Source organism: Elephantulus edwardii, unplaced genomic scaffold (genome assembly GCF_000299155.1).
Source record: "Elephantulus edwardii isolate Elephantulus edwardi_28Jun2011 unplaced genomic scaffold, EleEdw1.0 scaffold00066, whole genome shotgun sequence".
Taxonomy (NCBI): Eukaryota; Metazoa; Chordata; class Mammalia; order Macroscelidea; family Macroscelididae; genus Elephantulus; species Elephantulus edwardii.
The window spans coordinates 7,865,851-7,882,428 of record NW_006399816.1 but is presented as its reverse complement, the minus strand read 5'-3'; the positions used below and the strand labels follow the sequence as shown (position 1 = coordinate 7,882,428).

Genomic DNA, 16,578 nt, shown 5'->3' with positions numbered 1-16,578 from the left:
ATATATACTCGAGAGCTCCCCAGGGGATCTGGGGAACCTGAGGCTGTGCTCTGGTGCCCTAGTTCATAGGGTGCTGTGCTCTTAACAAAAGGCTGCATCTCTGGCAGTTCAAACCTCCAGTTGCTCTGTAGGAGAAAGGCGGGCAGTCTCCTCCCGCTAAGGTTTACAGCCCGAGAAACTCAATGGAGACTAATTATGAATTGGAACCAACTTGATGGCAGCGAGTTTGAGTTTTAAAGAAAAAGTTCAAATTGTCCATGAAAAAATTGCTTATTTGTCTTCAATGATGGGAAACAAAAAAAGAAAACACACCCATCTACATGCAAACAATATGCGAGTGAGCACCATCTAAAAGCTATCTCCTCATTATGGTCTGTCTTTTATTGCATAGAGTCGGAACTTACTCATAGCTGGCCTTCCAGCAGGTCTTCAGAGACTGTGAATCGCATGCGAGGTATTATCCATCTTTCTTCATGGAGCAGCTGGCGGATTCAAACCAAGAGAGAGGTGCTGCCTTCTGGCTATAATGCAAATCCCTATGGATTACACCAGATTTGTTTGTTTTTAAAAGAACTTTGGTCCCTAATTTTGAATGTTCATCAAAACTCTGACTATCTTCACTTCCTCATTGCTGCCAAGCCAAACCTGACACACAGCTCACCCTCCAGGGAATTTTCAGAGGCCGTAAATCGCACAAGAGGAGATTTCCCATCTTTCTCGCTCAGAGTAGCTGATGGATTCAAACTCCACGTCTTTGGGTTGGCGCACAATCCCTACCCACAGAGCCACCAGAGCTCAAAGATACTGTGTAGTCCACAATAGAGCAAACTGCAGTTCTGCAAGTGAAAAGGACTCTATTTTATGTGTGCCAAACTTTTCAGATTTACATAAGGCTTTGGACTGACCCCTTCATGCACACATACCAAGGCACAACTGCCTTGGTGCTGGCTCAACCCTGAGGGTCTCTAGAGAACCCCGACTACAACACTGAGGGTCCCAGATTACAGACCAGAGTTGTGCATTCCTCTGGATGCAACTACGGCTACAGGTCCCTGGTTATCTGGGTTCTACGACTGGGTTCCTGAACTAGCTATCTGATTTTAATCCCTAATAACATGACCATCCCTGCTTTCTGAATCCTGCCTACTGTGTAAAAGGCCTTTGGAAAGTATGCTGAAGTAGCACACACCCCCTCCCCCCGCCCAATATCCACATAGCATTTTGGGGAGAGGGTGAGCTCCTGGGGCCCAGGCCTGGTAATGAGGCACGTTGCAATGTGGTAGGAGGTAAAACAAAGAAACTGTTGAGGGGCTGGAGGAGGAGGGGAAGCAATGTCATCAGACTTCCTGAGCACATCCTCCTGCAGGAGGCCCCATCCATAGACTACTTGCCTCCTTGAAGCTTGGAGTTCAGCCTGCAGCCTGGCTTCTCTGGAACCACTTGCTGGAACAGCCTCTGAGAACATCTAGTCCATTCCCGGACTTTTGCAGTGGAAGCACATGCGTAGTTTGGACAAAATGCCTAAACCCAGTGTGGTCACCCAGTGTGGTCGGCATGGCTTCCTACTGGCCTGCATCCTTCACACGACAGGGGTGGGATCCTCTCTCCCATTTCCACCTCAACAGGAAAGCACCTCTCTTCTCTACCATGGGACCAAGTGACTTGTTCGGGATGTGAAGTCTTGTGCAAACAGCTTTGAGTTCATAAACATCTCCTGTTCCTACATAACCAGCCAATGACGGAAGCTTTCACTGCTCCTAAAATAACTTTGGATCTCAGTACAGTCATTTCCATGAACAGATTTGTATCCTTTCAAGAATTCTATGAAAGCAGAGAATCCTGTTTTACATAGCTACCCAGGAGAGCTCTCTGATCCTATATCAGATATTGTACCCTAAACCTGGCCATGTACTAAACTATGATCTTGACTTCAGATTGAGACCTTGATACTACACTGCCCTGACCTTGACCCTGACCTCAGACTTATTTCTGACCCTGCTCACAGAGGTGGATGGAGACTGCTCTGACTCAGATAAGGGTGTATCTATTATAGTTCATTATAATTAGGGTTATTCTCATTTCAATTCATTTTGATGCCATATTAGATTACGCTGAGCATGCATTTCCCCGACCTTTCTATTTAAAGGAGCTTTCTCATTTGTAATGGACCTCGGGACTGACTCTAACATCCATCTCAGGGCAAGACAAGCAATTCCATTTCCTTTGCCAGTGACTGGATCAGAGATGGCACGTTTTCAGTCATCATGTATCAATAAGACCTTCTGATAAGATTTTAGAAAGAGAATCTAGTATTAACGGTTTGTTAGCAACTAGAATGTTACCTCAGCTGCTACTAAAGTCATTCGGTCATGCCAAAGGACACAAGCCTTAGACTAAAGCCCTGATAATGATGGTGACAGATAAACAGAAAGATTCAGGTCTGATTTCATTGAGCTGCTGAAGTCATCTCCCTTTCTTCTTTAAGGGATGCTACAAAAAGGGTGAAACCAGGCTGCTCCTTGGAGGCAAGGATTCTGAAGCTTTGTCCGACATACTTTGGACATGTTGCAAGGAGGGACCGGTCCTTGGAGAGGGACATCATGCTTGGGAGGGTGGAGGGACAGTGCAGGAGAGGAAGACTCTGGATGAGATAGATTGATTCAGTGACTGTGGTGATGTAGGTGTGTCAGAGACAATAAGGTTGGCTCTGGATAGAGCAGGGTTCAGAGCTATTGTATATGTTGTGCAACCAACTCGACGGCACATAACAACAAAAACAACAGAGAGTTGATTAAGATCTTGAGATGGAATTTAGGCAACTCTGGTAGCATAATGGGTAAGGAGTTGCACTGCCAACTCCAAGGCAGACAGTTCACAGGGGTAGATGGGTAATCTTCTCCTACGCTATTTATGGCCTCTGAAAACCCAGTGAAGGGTGAGCTAGTGGTCAGTTTTGAATCATAACAACAACTCCCCCTCTGCAGTCCTCCTCTCCCCTCAGCTCTTCACCAGGTTAAGTCTTGCCCTGGCAGGCAGCGGGCTGGAGCAGCTGACTGTGCTGTCTGTCCTTCAACCCGAGTGCTGGCTCACTCAGACAAGAGCTCCCATCCTGAATGAGACCAGCGCAGATCCAGATAATCACATGAGCTGCCACTGGAAAAGCTGTCGTTAACTTTGATGGCAATAAACGGCCTTGCCAGCACGTTAAGCTAATTTCATGAAAGCACCAGGAGGAAGGTCGTGGGCCGGACCTGGGTTATTAATAATGTCAAGCTCCATTTGAACCATTCTGGAATTTCCTCTCTGTTGCCTCAAGCAAACTGCCACAGGTTGCTCCTTTGCGCCCAGTCAACCAGTCTTCCCATATGCAAATAGGGACTTTTTTTTGGTTTTGTTTTTCCCTAGAAAATAATTAAATTCACAGAGCCCAATAAATACTTAAACAGATTGTGATTTTAATTAAAAACCTTCCACCAAAGCTGCAGCTGTAAGTCTTTCTAACCAGGCGCACTGCACACACAGCCATGAGCGGCAGAATCTGGGTGTAAGTATTGGATTTCGGTAGCTGTTGCAAATAATAATAACAATGATTCTGATTACTGCCTATGCTCATGGGGTGTGTGCAGGGTGGAAATAAAACAGACGTCGTGGGGCACTCCCTGATAGGGGAGGCAGATACATACATGTAGTGGAGTATGCGTCACACACCTGTATAAAATTTACCAAAGTGAGGGAGGAAAAAAAGACTAATTCTAGTTATTGTTGCATAAAATAATTGCTCATTAACTAAGCGCTTTCTGTGTGCCAAACGCTAAGCCCTTTGCATGTTTTAAAACTTTTTCTGGTAGCACAGTGCTGTCTCTAAAATGTTGGAGATTTGAACCCACCAACAGCTGTGCAAGAGAAAACCGTGGCAATCAGCTTCCATAAAGATTTACAGCGTTGGTGGTCCTTTTGGGTAGTTCTACTCGGTTCTCTGGGGCACTATGAGTCAGAAGTGACCAACAGAGGGTTTGGTGTGTATATAATGATTCTTTTAATCTTAACAGCAAACAATAAAACGCTGTTGCTGTTATGTGCCATCATCGCTGACCCTGTTGTGGGTTTTCAGACGGTATAAATCAGATGAGAGGAAAATATCTGGCTTTCTTCCTTGAAGCAGCTGGTGGATTCAAACCAAGCACCTTTGGGTTGCCAGTACAAGTCCTTACCACTAGGCCACCAGAGCTCTCTAATCAATGCAATAGGCATGCTTATACCACTTTTTCTGGATCATAGAGAGGTTAAGAAATTTGTTCAAAGTCACACAGCTAATGCACAGATGTGATGTGATGCCAGAAGGAGTCTTCCTGAGGACTGTGTGTCTCTGAAGGGAAGAACAGAAACAGGGCAGGAAAGTGTGGCACATGGAGCTGTGAGCTGTCTCTGGAGGGGCAGCAAGTTCTTTCAAGGCTGGTGGGAGAGGGGTGTGTGTGTGTTTGTGTTGGGGGTAAGGACACTGGATGGTAGGAGGTAAGAAGTTGTGAGTGCTCGGGAACTTCTGGCTGGAGCAAGGAGTTGGAAAGCCACAAGGGGGTTTTGGTTGAGGACATCTGAAGCCTCGGACTCTCGGGGGCCTTCCCACCCCACCCCTGGCCTCAAAGTGCGCAAAAATCACCCACATGCCACACGGAATACAAGGATCAGCCCGTCAGTAGAGTCAAAATGAAACCATTTGCACCATGTTCCGTGTCCCAAAGAGTTCCTCAACCATTTCTTAGACGAGTTTTACTGTTTTCTTTTGTCCTCTTAGAGCCAACAAATTTTAGTTTTTCAGACCTCTCACATCTTGCAGGTTTTTGACAAAGTTGTGGAACTTAAAACTCTGTCTTCTCAGGCTAGATGCGAGAAGACCAGAGGTCAAGCGGAAGGGCACATACAGGAAGATGTCACCGCAGGCGTAGTAACCCGCTCTTTGGTTTCTGACTAGGATTATTCATTTAACATTTTCATGCTCCTCTTGTGCCCTGGGCACTGAAAACACCAAGCAAGGACTGAAACAATGTTGTGTCAGAGGAGAGGGGAGGTGGCCGATTCCTGGGACATGGGCAGGGGTGGGCACCTTGGTTAAGTGTCCCCTACCCGCCTCGGGAAGGTCACTCCACAAGACTGCAGAGAAGGGTAGCGCGCGCCTCAGTACAGGTTTTGTGCTGAAGCCCCCTTAGGGGGAGACAAGGCCCTCATGCTTCACCCCGTCTCTTCGCCCAATGGGCGGTGTACAGCAGGGGGCGCGCGAGGACCAGGGCTTGAGATCGGAGCAGGCAGAGCCCGGAGAGCAAGAACCTGGAGCCTGAGGCTTTCCACCCACCCCACCCTCCTTCCGGACGATTAGCATCTGACGGGTGGAAAGTGGAAGTCCGTCAGCAAAAAGTATGGTGGTCTGGGGCTCCATCTCTCTCTGCCCTTGGATCTGTCTGGAGTTGGGACCCTAGCCAGTTGTCCACAGATTTTAGCCCGAATTGTGTCAGATTCCGAATCTGGTGCGATTTGGGACCAGATAGCCCTCCTTTCCTCGCCGCTAACCCGCACACCTGATTAAGGTGCCTGTATCTTTAACGATCAAAGACGTGGGCGGCGGCGGGGGTGGTATCCTCGCTCCTGTTCCCCAGCACTCCAGAAATTGTACCGTTATTGACATTATAAACATCAGACTCGCTTCCGTGCGGCGCCGCAGCGCCCGGCGCGATGCGCGCAGTCTCTTAGCCGAGCTCCGAGTCCGAAGCTGGAGACGCGGATCCGAAACCAGGCCTCGGCGGACTCTGCCACGGGTGGCTCAGGCTCCAGTCTGGCTGAGCGGGCGCTGGGCTCTCCTGGGCGGAATGCGGGGGTAAGGGCATCTTTCCCCTTAGGGCAGACTCGGGACAAAAGCTCAGAGCTGCCAGAAAGTGGGAGGGAGTGGCCAGAATCCCTTGGAGTCCGCGTCCGTGCGGGTGCAACTGCTGCGCCCTTTAGCAGTCCCCCCAGTACCCGGTGCCTGGTCCCCCTGCTAAATCCCTCGGCTTTTGCCTCTGGGACGAGAGAGCAATGATAAGAGATCTTTTTGCCCAAAGCCTCCCTGGAGGTTCCCAGGACGCTGGAGGGGCGGGCCTCTGCGGTTTGGGGAATCTCTGAGCAGAAAGCAAAGAAGTGCGTCCTTCTCCCGCGTGGATTTCCCGATTGTCCTCCTCCCTCCCGCCTCCATTCTCAGAGGCAAACAGAGGCGAAAACCTGGAGGAGGGTCCTCGAAGCGCGCTCCACTCCATTTGGGATCTCCTGCTCTCACCTCCACCCCAAAGAGCCCGCATCATTGCTCAGCCGTCTCTGTCTTCACTGCTGGGGCTCTGTCTCCCTAACTAATCTTCCCTGGCCAAGGCTCACAGAACGGCCCCCTCGCCCTTCAGACAAAGAAGCTGGTGGCAGGATCCACTGCCGGCATCACGTTCTGGCCATCAGGCCCCAAATGCAGACTTTGTTCTGGGTTAAAGACGCTGTTAGCTGTCCCACTGTAAGGTCTCCATTGGGAATGGAGGCAACTCTGGACCCTAGACTTTCTTGTGCCCCAACCCTACAGGGCGCCTGGGTACCTTTCCCTGGCTCACTGCAGGGACTCCAGGAATTGGCAGGCAAAGAGAAGTTCTGGGTTTTGAGCTCCGGGCTGAGTGAGGGGCCAGTTCCTGCAGGGACGCCTGTAGCTGTGGCTGGAGGGAGGGACACTCAGCGCGTGTGTGCACCAATCCGCTCATATTTAATTTACAAAGGAGCCTCTGAGCCTCCTGGCCCTCGGTTCCTTTAGTTGAAGCTCTTTGCCCATCTCTCCCCCACCCCCTCCCCAGCTTATTAAAATGCTCGACACTCAAATCAGGGTATTGATCTCCGCTGAGGCCCCAGCTCCGCGCCATCGACCCACAGCAGGAGACCCCCATGGCCTGGGGTGAGGGCTGAGGGGCCACGTGCGCCCCGTGAGGCCAGTGTCTAGGGCAAGGATGACAGGGGCGGGCAGGACTGGGCGGGGGGGGGGTGGCGAGTCTGTCCCCCGTCTTGGTTCTGGTCAGCAGCTGTCTCCGGGGCTGCAGTGAGCAGAAATTGGGTTTTAGGCAAGTACCTTGGTTGCCCCGCACCTTCCCCTCCTTGCAAAAAGAAATCCCAGGGTTTCAGGGTTTCAGCAAGAGACAGGGGGAGTCTGGAGCAGCAAAGTGTCTATAAATCTTTTGAGGCTGGCTGCTGTGTGAGGGTGTGAGACTGCGGGTGGTGGCAGGCCCTGGCGGCATTGACGGGTGGTGTGGGTGGGTGGCAGTGCGATCACTGGCAAGCCTGTGAAGTTACGTGCGGAGGAGGAGATGCGCGGCCTTAAGTCCCATCCCGCAAGGCTCCAAGAAGCGCAAACGTTTTGTAACATTTCTCGTGGGTTCCACTACCCCTTGTGGCCCGTTATACTAGAGCTGGAGGTCTCCCTGCTTCTGCTCTCTGGTCGGCTTCTTTGGAGCTTGGGTTGACTGGGGCCCCTACCCAGTCCTTTGGTTCTCACCAGCCAGCAAATTGGGTAGTTGTCTTCTAGCGCTGGTTTAGCCACAAAAGACCAGACTACTCAGGGTTTCAGAGGCAGGGCGGGGGCGGGCTGGTGAGAGGAACGTCGCTTCCCCGCGCACCCTGCGGTGCAGCGCGTTCTCGTCGCAAGGTTGGAGAGGCGGGCGGGAGGGGAGGGGAGCGGAGGAGATGAAGATTCGGATCTGCACAGACTGAGGCAAAAAAACGGCAGGGAGGGTGAGGCGCTCTGCTAACACTATCAATTATGCATCGTGTTGAACGTGTCTTGGAAAGGAGGAGGCTAGAAGGGGAGTGTGGGAGGGAAAGGTCCATGCGCTACCGGCTGCGCAACTCTTGTGGGTCCTGTTTCGGGTCCGTCTGCGCAGCAGTCCACAATTGCAATAAGAGTTTAAAGGCAAAGACACGCCCCCCCCCAGCCGCGCGCCTTTCTTCCCCCCAAATTCTTAAAAAATGGTTTGTCTCACGTGTTGTGGGGCGTAAAAGCTGCTCGCATTCAATTAACATCCTTGCTCCCTGGCGCTGGCGGGACGGGGCGCATGAGGGTGAGTGCGGTGAATATGTGTGCGAGCGGGGAGCGACGGTGGGGAGTGAGGGGTGTGTGTGTAAATGAGTGTGCGCCCTAGTGAGAGCTCAGCACATGAACCCAATTATTGTATTATGAATAATTCTAACGTGTAAAGGTCGACTGTGTGGAATGAGTGAGGGTCTGTACGTGTCTGTGCAAATGTGTTTGATTGTGGGGGCCATGTTGAAAGGGATAATTACCAGGCCTGTGGGTGTGTAAATGTGGAGGGACGTGGATTATTGGGGTGCGGTGAGCTGCAAAGAATTGAGTGGAGGTCACGGGCATGGGGACGCCCCCTGTGACCGACATGTCTCGGTCTTGGTCTGGAGGAGGGTCTTTAACAAATGTAGATGATGCTGGAGGTGGGAGAGGCTGTGCGCGTCCCCGCTGAGTCTGGTAGCGCGCTCGGACCCTCTCCAACCTGCAACCAGTGAGAAGTGGGGGGAGCAGAAGAAAGAGGAAAATACTGCAAGTGGGACCAGGGCAGTCCCTTAAACTCACCTGCCTATTCCCTGCCCCTCCCTCCTTTCTCCCCCACAGCCACAGCAACAGATGCGGGGAGCATCCCCAGGCAGAGGTCCTGGCTAAGCGACCCAGCATCTGAAGGATAGTGTAGAGAGCCCTGTCAGCGCGCAACGGGTAAGCCACGGAGTCGGATCTACAGCCTCAACTCAGTTTGGGAGGTGGGTTCCGCCTGGGGGGGCAGAACTCTGTTGGTTGGGTCTGGGTGGGATAAGATAGGGAAGGGGGCCTCCCTGGGGATCAAAGGCGGAGCAGGGGACCCGGTTCTAAGGATGGAATAAGGGAGGGACGTTGCCAAGTCTGACAGTTCCCCCCCCCACCCAGGCAGGGGCGGGGTATTTGTGCCTAAGTGCTTTTGTGCGCCTGGGGAGAAGAAGGCCAGTTTTTGTATTTTGGGTTTTTTTGTGGGGTGGGAAGGATCAGGCATCGTGAAACTGGACAGCAAGCTGCAGAATCTTTAGCCTTGGGGCGGGAGTGTTTGTACCTTATTAGCTTATGGTAGTTTCCTTGGGCGTTCGAGTGGGGTCCTTCGGTCAAGCTGGGCCCCAGGGGGAATCCAAAGGAGTGCTCCAGGACCAATCCTCAACCTTTCTGTCTGGATATCCAAGGAAGATTGTCTTTTCCAGATGCAAAGTTGACCATGAAGGATCTAGCTGTCCTTTAGGGCCCTGCAGGTCTGCTCTTATCCCTGGGGTATTCGCCCCAAGTTCATGTTCTAGGCATTGCTAATCAGATGGGTTAGGAAAACTTGGGGTTTCAGCCCTGGGGTGGGCTGTGTGCACAGGCAAGCGGGTGTCTATGTCCCTGTGTGGTGTAGTTCGGTTCAAGTAAGGACGCAAGTCCTCTCTGGGCAATTCTCACAATGAATTGGAAAGCACTTTGCACCGTGGTGGGAAATGCTGTGCAAATGGCTAGTTCTTTTGGTTGAACAATGAAGTCTCCAGAGAATACTGCATAGGTGCCTGTGTGTCGGTTGTGTGTGTGTGTTGTGAACCTTCTAATAGACACACACTGTAAGCCCCTACAGAAGTTGGCAGATTGATAGAGACCTCAAGCCTGTATGTATTGTGTGCAGCTGTATGGGTGCAGTGTGAGAATGCTGTTTCTTGGGACAAAGGAAAGACAGACAGACCGCCAGAGACAAAGACACCCTTTCTATGGATCCTTTTTACAGGCTGAGCGGAGACTCTGAAAAAGAAGGGGCAGATTTAAGAGTTGCTCAGCCTATAGTGCTTGGCGGGGATGGGGCCAGGTATGAGAATGCTAGAAATAACCTCAAGGCCTTAAGACGCAATATGTACTGAATCCCAAACTTTCATGGAGCTTCATCTGTGCGGAAGACAGGATCTTCCACCTACAGAAGATTACAAGGAGCTCTGGGACCCGCTCTAGATCAGCTTGGTTAGGAAGAGTTTTATAGGAGAGGGGAGCTGGGGTTCACCTTCTCCCCTTAACTGCCCCCCCCTTCCTTCTGCAGGAGCAGCAATGGCGTCTTTGAGGGCCGTTTGGCTGGTCTGCGCGCTGCTCCGAGTGGCGGGAGGATGCCCGGAGCCGTGCGCCTGCGTGGACAAGTATGCTCACCAGTTTGCCGACTGTGCCTACAAGGAACTGCGCGAAGTGCCCGAGGGGCTACCGGCCAATGTGACCACGCTTAGTTTGTCCGCCAACAAAATCACTGTGTTGCGTCGCGGGGCCTTCGTCAACGTCACGCAGGTTACTTCTCTCTGGCTGGCACACAACGAGGTGCGCACAGTGGAGCCAGGCTCTCTGGCTGTGCTGAGCCAGCTCAAGAACCTCGACCTGAGCCACAACCTCATATCCAGTTTCCCGTGGAGCGACCTGCGTAACCTGAGCGCTCTGCAGCTGCTCAAAATGAATCACAACCGTCTAGGTTCGCTGCCTGGAGACGCGCTCGGCGCATTACCGGACTTGCGCTCCCTGCGCATCAACAACAACCGTCTGCGTACGCTGGCGCCGGGCACCTTCGACGAGCTGAGCGCGCTGTCGCATTTGCAGCTCTATCACAACCCTTTCCACTGCGGCTGCGGTCTTGTGTGGCTGCAGGCCTGGGCTGCGAGCACTCGAGTCTCGCTGCCCGAGCCTGACTCCATTGCATGCGCCTCGCCTCCCGCGCTGCAGGGGGTGCCGGTGCACCGCTTGCCCGCTTTGCCCTGCGCACCGCCCAGCGTGCGTCTGAGCGCAGAGCCAGCGCCAGAATCACCGGGCAGCCCTCTGCGAGCTGGATTGACGCTCGTGCTGCATTGCACCGCCGAAGGCCACCCGACACCCCGCCTGCAATGGCACCTTCAGATTCCGGGTGGCACTGTAACCTTAGAACCCCCAGCCCTGAAAGAGGAGGACGATGACGGCGGGGATGGGCTGGAGGATGGGGAGGGAGAAGGGGATGGAGACGGGCCCCCGCAGACCGAGGCTCCAGCTCCAACTCTGGCGCCTGCTTGGCCCGCACCCCCAGCTACCCCGCGTTTCCTGGCCCTCGCCAATGGCTCCCTATTGGTACCCCTCTTAAGTGCCAAGGAGGCGGGTGTCTACACCTGCCGTGCGCAGAATGAGCTGGGCGCAAACTCGACGTCAATACGTGTGGCTGTGGCAGCAACAGGACCCCCGAAGCATGCGCCCAGCGCTGGAGGTGAGCCAGGTGGGCAGACCCCGGTCTCGGAGCGCAAGTCTACAGGCAAGGGTCGCGGTAACAGTGTCCTGCCTTCTAAGCCCGAAAGCAAAACTAAAGGCCAAGGCCTGGCCAGGGTCAGCATCCTTGGGGAGACCGAGGCGGGGCCGGAGGAGGAGGCAGGTGAGGGAGAGGAAGGTGATGACCAGGTTCCGGTGGATCCCACGGAGGAGCAGAGCTGCGGAGGCGGGGACCCTTCGCGGTATGTGTCCAACCACGCTTTCAACCAGAGCTCAGACCTCAAGCCCCATGTCTTTGAACTGGGCGTCATCGCTCTGGACGTGGCAGAGCGCGAGGCGCGGGTGCAGCTGACGCCGCTGGCGGCGCGCTGGAGCCCTGGGCTCGGCGGGGCCGGAGGAGCGAGGCGGCCCGGCCGACAGCCGCTGCGCCTGCTCTACCTGTGCCCTGCGGGAGGCGGCGCTGCGGTGCAGTGGTCCCGCGTGGAGGAGGGCGTCAACACCTACTGGTTCCGCGGTCTGCGGCCCGGCACCAACTACTCGGTGTGCCTGGCGCTGGCAGGCGAGGCATGTCACGTGCAGGTGGTGTTCACCACCAAGAAGGAGCTGCCCTCGCTGCTGGTCATCGTGGTGGTGAGTGTGTTCCTCCTAGTGCTGGCCACCGTGCCCCTGCTGGGCGCCGCCTGCTGCCATCTGCTGGCCAAACACCCGGGTAAGCCCTACCGCCTCATCCTGAGGCCACAGGCCCCTGACCCCATGGAGAAACGCATCGCCGCTGACTTCGACCCGCGTGCCTCCTACCTCGAGTCAGAGAAAAGCTACCCCGCGGGCGGCGAGGCAGTCGGCGAGGAGCCGGAAGAAGAGGCCCCGGATGAAGGCGAGGGCCTGGATGAAGACCCGGAGCCGGAGGATCCTAGCCAGGATCTGCAGAGAGAGGAAAGCCTGGCGGCCTGCTCGCTAGTGGAGTCCCAGTCCAAGGCTAACCAAGAAGAGTTCGAGGCGGGCTCCGAGTACAGCGACCGGCTGCCCCTGGGCGCCGAGGCGGTCAATATTGCCCAGGAGATTAATGGCAACTACAGGCAGACGGCGGGCTGAGCCTTGTGCCCAGCTGGCCTGCCCATTCCCCCTCTTCATCTTGGGTCCATAGGAGCTGAAGCCTTGGGCTGGCAGGACTTACGACCCCATCCCTCCCCTGGGTACACTTACTCCGCCCCCTTGTCATTTCCCAACCTTGAGTACTACTAGCAAAATCCGGTAGGGAGTGGACGGACTTCAACACTCCTGGTACCTGCAGCCTGCTGTCAATTTCTTGGCAGAATCTCCTTCCCCTCAAGCAGTTTGCCCGCTCCTTTTCCAAATAAGCCACGGCCCACAACTGGTGGAGGCAAATATTTATACCTCTCCATGCCCACTGCGAGTGTTACCAGCGGGAACAAGCAGCTGGCGGCGAGTTCTATGCCTCTTTGCTCCACCGCCGAGCCCATCCAGGGCTCTGGATAGGAAACAACACATCTGGCGGTAACTCTGTGGCTCTGGGACCAGCCTGGAACCTCTAATAGATGTTCTAACTCAAGAGCCCTGGGATCCTTACCCCACTCTCGCCCTCTCTGCCTTTTCCCGGGAGGAAGGATCAGGTATCAGGGCGCAAGGATCCCTTCCACCGATACTTCTTTTTGTGTGAAAAACCTTCCTTTCAACTGGGAACCAAACCCTTCTGTCCTCGTTCTTCCGCAACGTTCCCCCTTCTGCCAATGTTTCTAGGCTGCTTCTGACCAGCTGGAGCTGAACCGGGTGCCTGGGGCGCCCTTCAGTCCAGGGCTGTGACTTTCATATTTTCATTCCTTTCAAAGACAGTGACACTCTCGGGCCTGGTGCTAAGAGCCCTTCCCAGCCTCTGGAAAAGCTGGACGTCTGTACAGCGGTGGCTAGGAATCCGTTTTCTCTCCTAACTGACGGCGCTCCGAGACAGCGCGCCCCTTTTCCACAGTGGGTTCAGGCTTGGAGCTGGGCCAATTTCGTTGTCGATATGCTTTTGGTTTCTGAAGGTCCATGCTATCCCATTGGGCCCTGATCCCAGCCAGAGAAAGAGGGGGGCGTAGGAAGCCAACTGTGGCCCCTTGACTAGTTAGTTCTTCAGTGGGTCCTGGCGCCCCTGGTCCCGCACAAAGCCTCGGCGGGCCTCCGGCGAGATCCGGTGGAGAGAAGCATCCTCCCGCTCCTCGTGGCGCCCCGCCCGCACCACCTTCCTAGAGAATCTCTTTGTCGGGCTTTTAGCCCCCAGATGAGCGTGCTCTGTAGGAGAAAAGTCTGTGTCCTGTTAAGTGTGACTGTGTAGAGTAGAGGGGGCGGGCGGGCAGACAGGTGGGCGGGGAGGGAGGGAGGTGGAGGGTGGGCGCGGCATCGTGGGCCGGGGTCCTTTTTCGTTCTGGAAGGAAAGCGTAGGGGTTGGGGTGGGGGGTTTTGGAGCCTGTGGACCAACCCTTCCTGCCAAGCGCAGCACAAGTGCGGCCTGGGAGGGATTAGCGCCCCCGGAGCCCGCGCCCTTTTCTATATGCGTCTGTGTGTAAACAGTCAATAAACAATCACTTTGAACTGGGCCCGGTGACTCTCTGTCCGAGGACCCCGGGAGGAAGCCTGGCTGGGGTGGGGTGGGGGTGGGGTGATGGAGGAAATCGAAAGAGAAAGGAGCACTTGGAACCACCAGTGTGAGTCTTTTGTGTGATAACTGTGTTTGCCTGACAGTTCTGTGACTGCCAGCGTTGGAGCCCTCAACTCTGGGATGGAGGGGCGAAGGCACATGGAAGGAAGTGGAAGTGGAGGTGGGGAGGCTAGGAAGGGAAGGATGGGGGGTGGTAGGGCTCTGCATGCGCCCAGAGCGGAGCACAAGTAATGGGAGAGAGGGGAGTGTGTGTGTATGTGTGCATGTGCATGCACGCGCTATCTAGTTTCTGGATCTCAATACCAGCTTGAGATCTCGAGCAAGACAGTATGTGAGCGAGTGTGTGTGTGTGTGTGTGTGTGTGTGTGTGTGTGTGTGTGTCAGAAGGGTCCACATGCGCTGAACCGCCAGGCTTCCACCAGAGAAGTTAAATTAAACATAAACTACAGAAAAAGCTACCGCCTTTAGCCTGGAGCCAAGTGTATGTAGGGTTGGCGTGGGGGCGGGGACGTGTTCAGCAAATAATACACGGACCGGTAGCAGGATGGGTGCTTATGTGTAGAATCATGGCCAGCCTGATTTAATAGTCCTAGAAAGGCGACTCCTTGAGGGGGGAGCAGAAAAGAGTGTTGCTGCTCTTTGGCTGGGCTACTGTGGGCTTCAGCTGAATCCTTTCTGTGCACCTCCCTGTTACTGGAAGGGGGTGATGGTGGTGTCAGGTGTGTGCAGTGGGCTATGACTCAGCGACCCTGTGGACACAGATCAGAACCTCACCCTGCTCTCTGCCAACCTCACCACCTCAGTCATGCTCAAGCCCATTAGCCATTGTGTCAGTCTTTCTTGGAAAAAAGAAGAAAAGTTAAGGAAACAATGAAAACTGTATCCCTCTCATTCCTTCCTCCCACTCCCCATTTCTTCTCTCTCACTCTCACCATGGAGATCTGGTCCTCCTTTTTGGACCAGTGCAGTCTGGGCCAGGTTTGCATCCAAGCAGTCAGCATCCAGTCCTATTCCCAGGCCTGTCTCTGTGACATTTCTTAGACACCTAAGCCCAGGTTCCCTTCCCAGACCAGCCCAGCTCTCTCAGAAATCACTCCCTTTTAAAGGCCTGACAGAGGAGCCCTGCCCTGGTCACAGCTCAGCCAGGACACTGTGGCCCAGAAATGCAGGAAGAAAATGGTGACTTTGTTCTATCCACAGTCAGAGCCTGTGAGAAGTAGCAGGAACCAGCCGAATTGCTGTGAGTGGTTTGGAGATCCATGCACAGGTGATTGTATTTTGACATAGGCCAGCAGGGCTCAGCGATTCAGCTTCAACCTCATCCTCTAGTTATGGATGCTTGGGAGAAGTCTCCTTTCTGTCCCTCCCTGTCCTAAGGGTCATGGTGGCAACCCCAAAGGATTCTGTGTGGCTGCGGAGGAATGTTCAGGTGAGCTGAACAATCCTGCTCCTGCTTTGTCAGGAGTTTAGCTGTGTGGTGGTTGGATACACACCCTGCTCAGCCAAGCCTGAGCTTCCTATACAAGATCAGGTTCAAAGACGGGAGCCAGAAGACAGAAATGGGGGTCTTATGACCTCAAGATAATCTCCCCGACTGCCTAGAGATACAGACCCCACCCACCTCCTCCCTGAAACTCCCAGTTTCTCTCTGTTTGGTCCCATACATAGAACAACCCCACCCTCTAACTATCTTCTGCTTCCTTTTACAGTTTATTCTTCCCTTCCCCCATTCTCTTTCTCTCTCCACCCCCTTTCCCATTTTTCTTCCTCAAGGAATTTCATAACCTCTCAAGGTTGGAAGAAATCTTGAAGACTTACCAGATCAACAGCTCATTTGAGCTTTAATTCTTTTCCAGGCTACCCCTTTCCAGGGGTTGTGCAACCTCAGTTGGTACTTACCAAGAGAGAGGCATAAGTGCCTTTCCTCTCCCAAGGGTCCAAATTGGTAAACAATTCAAAATATGTGCCCATTGTTTTGCCCTGAAGACCTGAGTGCCTGCAGCTGCTCTTGTGGGAATATTTCAGAGACATAACCCCCAGCTCCATCCCTCTTCCCAGGGCCCCAAGGCTCTCCATCCTGTGTCCTTTCACTGTGCCTGCTCTGTGCTCAGCTGTTGTGCTTGCTTAGCTCTTTCCAGTTTCTGCTTTTGTAAGCCATATTTGGATGTGACACGGGGATAGAGCCCAAGAGGTGGAGGAGTGCGTGTGTGTGTGTGTGTGTGTGTGTGTGTGTGTGTGTGTGTGTATGGAGTGAGGGGCCTGGCAAATGATCAGAGAATGCAATTTGACAAGAAGTAGCCTTGGAACTCCGGCTCAATTGATCAGGAGCCGTTAATTCTTGAAACTACAGAAACCAGATGCCCAGGATGTGGCCTTGGGTCAGATCGGAAACCTGTCTGCGAAAAAGTGATTTGAAAAGAGTGTCCCCTTCCCCCTACACAACGTGCTTCTTAAAGATCAGCGGGAATGAGAACCATCTTGAAGATCATTAGAGCAAGTCCATTAATGTAGGAGGACAAAGGGAGGCAGGGCTTCTTTGAGGAAAAAGCAGCTGATGTAGGCTCCTCTGTCCTCTGCTTCCTCAGCCCTTGTCTAGACCACAGCCCTCCCCCCAGGACATCTAAAT

General features: G+C 53.7%; 1 protein-coding gene across 1 annotated transcript; it reads left to right on the top strand.

Moving 5' to 3' along the window:
- Positions 1–10,135: 10,135 nt before the first annotated feature.
- ISLR2 (immunoglobulin superfamily containing leucine-rich repeat 2) lies at positions 10,136–12,388 on the top strand. The gene has a single exon (XM_006888305.1). It carries the CDS (start codon positions 10,136–10,138, stop codon positions 12,386–12,388), a length of 2,253 nt encoding a protein of 750 aa, XP_006888367.1.
- Positions 12,389–16,578: the final 4,190 nt, after the last annotated feature.

What these genes read in the sequence shown, in the direction of transcription:
- ISLR2 (XM_006888305.1), top strand. Translation starts at nt 10,136, where the DNA reads ATGGCGTCTTTGAGGGCCGTTTGGCTGGTCTGCGCGCTGCTCCGAGTG.